The 3,412-nt window shown below is 54.0% G+C and overlaps 1 protein-coding gene across 1 annotated transcript; it reads right to left on the bottom strand.

Moving 5' to 3' along the window:
- Nucleotides 1–218: 218 nt before the first annotated feature.
- On the bottom strand, nucleotides 219–2,260 carry LOC136464796 (3-ketoacyl-CoA synthase 12-like). The gene has a single exon (XM_066463745.1). The coding sequence runs from the start codon at nucleotides 2,158–2,160 to the stop codon at nucleotides 745–747; it is 1,416 nt and encodes a 471-aa protein (XP_066319842.1). The 5' UTR covers nucleotides 2,161–2,260; the 3' UTR covers nucleotides 219–744.
- Between the last annotated feature and the right edge of the window lie 1,152 nt (nucleotides 2,261–3,412).

The following is a 3,412-nucleotide window of genomic DNA, read 5'->3' as shown; positions in this document are numbered from 1 at the left end:
TCACATAGCGTCCGGGAATTGATTATGATGAGACTTTCAGCCATGTCGTCAAGCCGACTACTATTCGGGTGGTTCTCACATTGGCCCTGTCTCGGTCCTGGCCTATTCATCAGCTTGATGTGAAGAATGTCTTCCTACATGGCACCCTGACGGAGACAGTTTATTGTGCTCTGATACCATATTAACGTGTAGTTTGGAGAATACTCGCTGTATTGATCAAGGACAGACAGTGCATACATATAGGCTGGGTGGCTGGGTGGGGAGCCTGGGACCGGCCGGCCCACCTGCCGGTTTACATTCTAACAAGTAGTACTTGGTGTACAAACCCACACTCATACAAATAATGTTCCCTGCCACACCACCACACCACTCTTTGTATCTTTTTTTCATGCATGCCCTACTATTCAAAAAAAATCCCTTCTTTGCAGACCATACTACATGTAAACGAATAGGTTTGCACTATACAGGCTCTACAGCACACATGCATGCTGCGACCCCTAAACATTTACAAGTATATACTTATACCAGACTGAAGAATTACAGTCACCATCGCCATTTGTATATATTCCCTTCATATATACGTACATTTGTCCATTTTATATAACCAATAACAATCTTAGCTACGTACCTTTCCCTGTCTCGTTGCAAAAGTATTTATAATTGAGAAATTTTAAGTTTTCATTCTGAAAATTGATCGGATCAATGATTATTGGTGGCGTCAATTAATAATAATTAAATAATGGATTAAAATAGGAAGCCGCTCCCCTGGCCCTGGACGTCGTTGACCCAGCCGAACTTGTCCATGTAGGGGTTGACCAGTGTCTCCGGCGGGTACTTGTCGATGCAGTCCTCCCACGCGCCGGCGTCGGCGAGGTCCCTGGTCACCTCCCAGTAGCAGCTGTTGCACTTGAAGCCGGAGCCGAAGGTGACCATGAGCACCCTGTCACCGCGCTTGAGCCGCCGCTTCGCCTCCATGTAGGAGAGCACGTACCAGAGGCTGCTCGCCGACGTGTTCCCCCACCGGTGCAGCGTCATCCGCGCCGGCTCCACGTCGTGGGCGGTGAGGCCCAGGCTCTTCCTCACGGCCTCGATCACCGCCGTCCCGCCGGGGTGGAGGCAGAAGTGGTCGACGCCGGTCTTGAAGTCGATCTTGGGGCTGCTGGCAGGGCCCTCTGCCTTGTTGCCGGCGGCTGTGTGCTTGCGGGGGGCCAGCAGGAGCTTGCGGAGCAGGAGGCGGGACGCGAAGCGCGCTAGCTCGCGGGCGGGGAGGATGCGCGGGGCCAGGCGCTGCAGGTTCTCGGTGAAGGCGCGCACGGCGGCCTTGGGCAGCGCCTTGCTGAGGCTGACGCCGAGGCGGCCGTCGGCGTCCTCGCGGTGCACGGCGGCGGCGTGCGCGTCGTCGTGCGCGCCTATGTTGGCGCGCACGAGGCAGCGCAGCTCCATCTTGGCTCGGCCGCGGAACGCCGGGTCGTTGGTGAGCAGCGCCGCGGCGCCACCGCAGCGGAAGAGGCAGTTGCCGAGCATCATGGACTTGTCGGTGCCGACGTACCAGTTGGGCGCGCACGACTCGGAGGTGACGACGAGCGCCATGGTGGTGCGCGGCCGCGTGAGCATCACGTTCCGGGCGAGGTCGACGGCGATGAGCCCCGCGCTGCAGCCCATCCCGGAGAGGTTGTACGCCATGACGTCCTCCCGCATGCCGAAGCGGTGGACGAGCCTGGACACCAGCGACGGCGCCGGGGAGAAGGAGCCCACGTTGAGGACGACCAGGTCGACGTCGCGCGCGCGGACGCCCGTCTTGGCGAGCACCCCGGCCACGGCGTCGGCGAAGAAGTCGTCCATCTCCTCCAGCGCGTCGTCGTGGGTCGGGGACTCCTCCCGGCCCTGCAGCACGTTGCGCGGGCAGTAGGTGTGCTCGCCGATGCCGGAGCTGACGATGACCTTGAGGAGGAAGCGGTACTCGGAGAGGCCCAGCCGCTTGTTGCGCTCGATGACGTCGCCGGCCATCTCGGTGGTGACCTTGCGGTCGTCGGAGGGCTTGTGGCACGCGTAGTCCAGCAGGTAGCAGCACGCGCGGCGGCGGCGCGACACGGCCTGCCACGCCAGGTACACCACGGCGTGCGCCAGCAGCAGCACGGTGAGCAGAGGCAGCAGCTCCATGGCGGGGCCGGATGGAACGGCGCCGGTGGGTCGGTAGCTCACAATAAGTGACAGAGAGAGAGCACACACGCACTACGCACAGTGGCTATACTGGCAACAAGGTGGCTGGATCAGCTAGCTTGGCAGCAGGTGTGTGGCGTTATATATATACACGCGCGCGCGCCCACACACACACACACACATGTACGCATCAGCACCACATGGCTGCCTGCCCTGACCGGGGTATTGTAGTGGGAGGAGGTTAATACGGTGGCCGTAGCCTCCAACGGCCAACCACTGGCTTGCTTTGCTTTATCTCGAGTCGTTAGGCAGGCGGCAGGACCATGGCCGTGATCATCGTCTTCTCAGAGTCAGAGCTTCAGAAAGCAGCAGCATGCTCACCAAGGCACCACTTTGATAATACATTATTCAAATACTACATTTCGAATGTGTGAGAAGAGCAGGTCGACATGTGCCATTTTGTCTAGATATAAGACGAGTGATTGCCGGGGTAAGTCGAGAAGCTTTCGGTTGAGTTTAATTTGTTTTGAGGTAGGTTTGGTTTGGTAGGGACCCAAATTCTTCTACGAAACATTTCAGAGCCAAGTTCTTTTAATAAACGTTTCTTTGCTGAATTAGAATCACTTCATGTTACCATTTAGCTAGCTCTAACTAGATTCTCGAAACTGTGTCCTTATTGTTCTTACTCTCTCAAGTCTTGAGGTTTTCTCTCTCATTTTTAGGATTTTTTATAGCCCCATCTTAATGAATGTTCATCCTTGCTATTTGGTTGCAATTTTGCTAAAAGTTTTTTTAGGACAAATCACGCTAGGACATATTTGAACATCTTTAGGCTGATCCTTGCCAAGCACCTAGTGTTTGTGTTTTTTTCCTAAAAAATCATCTTTGTGTTCTTTGGTCAAATTTGAGAAATTGAGGGTGAGACCTTGATCTTTTTGGCAAGATCTTCTGGCCAAAGATTCACCTTGTTTTGGAGAACCTACAACTATGAAATTGTTGGATTTGAACCATATTTAATTAGATTTATAATGTTAGGGAACCTGGCCTAGGAGGATGTGACCTAAAACAGAGGGAGAGAGAGGGTGTATTGGGCCACCCATAATTTTTAAACCTAGGGCTCAAACTTGATTCTCCAATATAAAACAACCTATAACTAGTAATATGTGCACCTAGTGGGTCATATGGTGTTTCTACTAACCCATCCACAGAGAGTTTTGCACCCCACGGTCAATCATACTTCCTCCGTCTCAAA

The sequence above is a fragment of the Miscanthus floridulus genome, chromosome 7 (assembly GCF_019320115.1).
Source record: "Miscanthus floridulus cultivar M001 chromosome 7, ASM1932011v1, whole genome shotgun sequence".
Taxonomy (NCBI): domain Eukaryota; kingdom Viridiplantae; phylum Streptophyta; class Magnoliopsida; order Poales; family Poaceae; genus Miscanthus; species Miscanthus floridulus.
Note: the sequence above shows the minus strand (reverse complement) of the source record. Positions and strands in the feature narration are given on the sequence as shown.

What these genes read in the sequence shown, in the direction of transcription:
- LOC136464796 (XM_066463745.1), bottom strand. Translation starts at nt 2,160, where the DNA reads ATGGAGCTGCTGCCTCTGCTCACCGTGCTGCTGCTGGCGCACGCCGTG.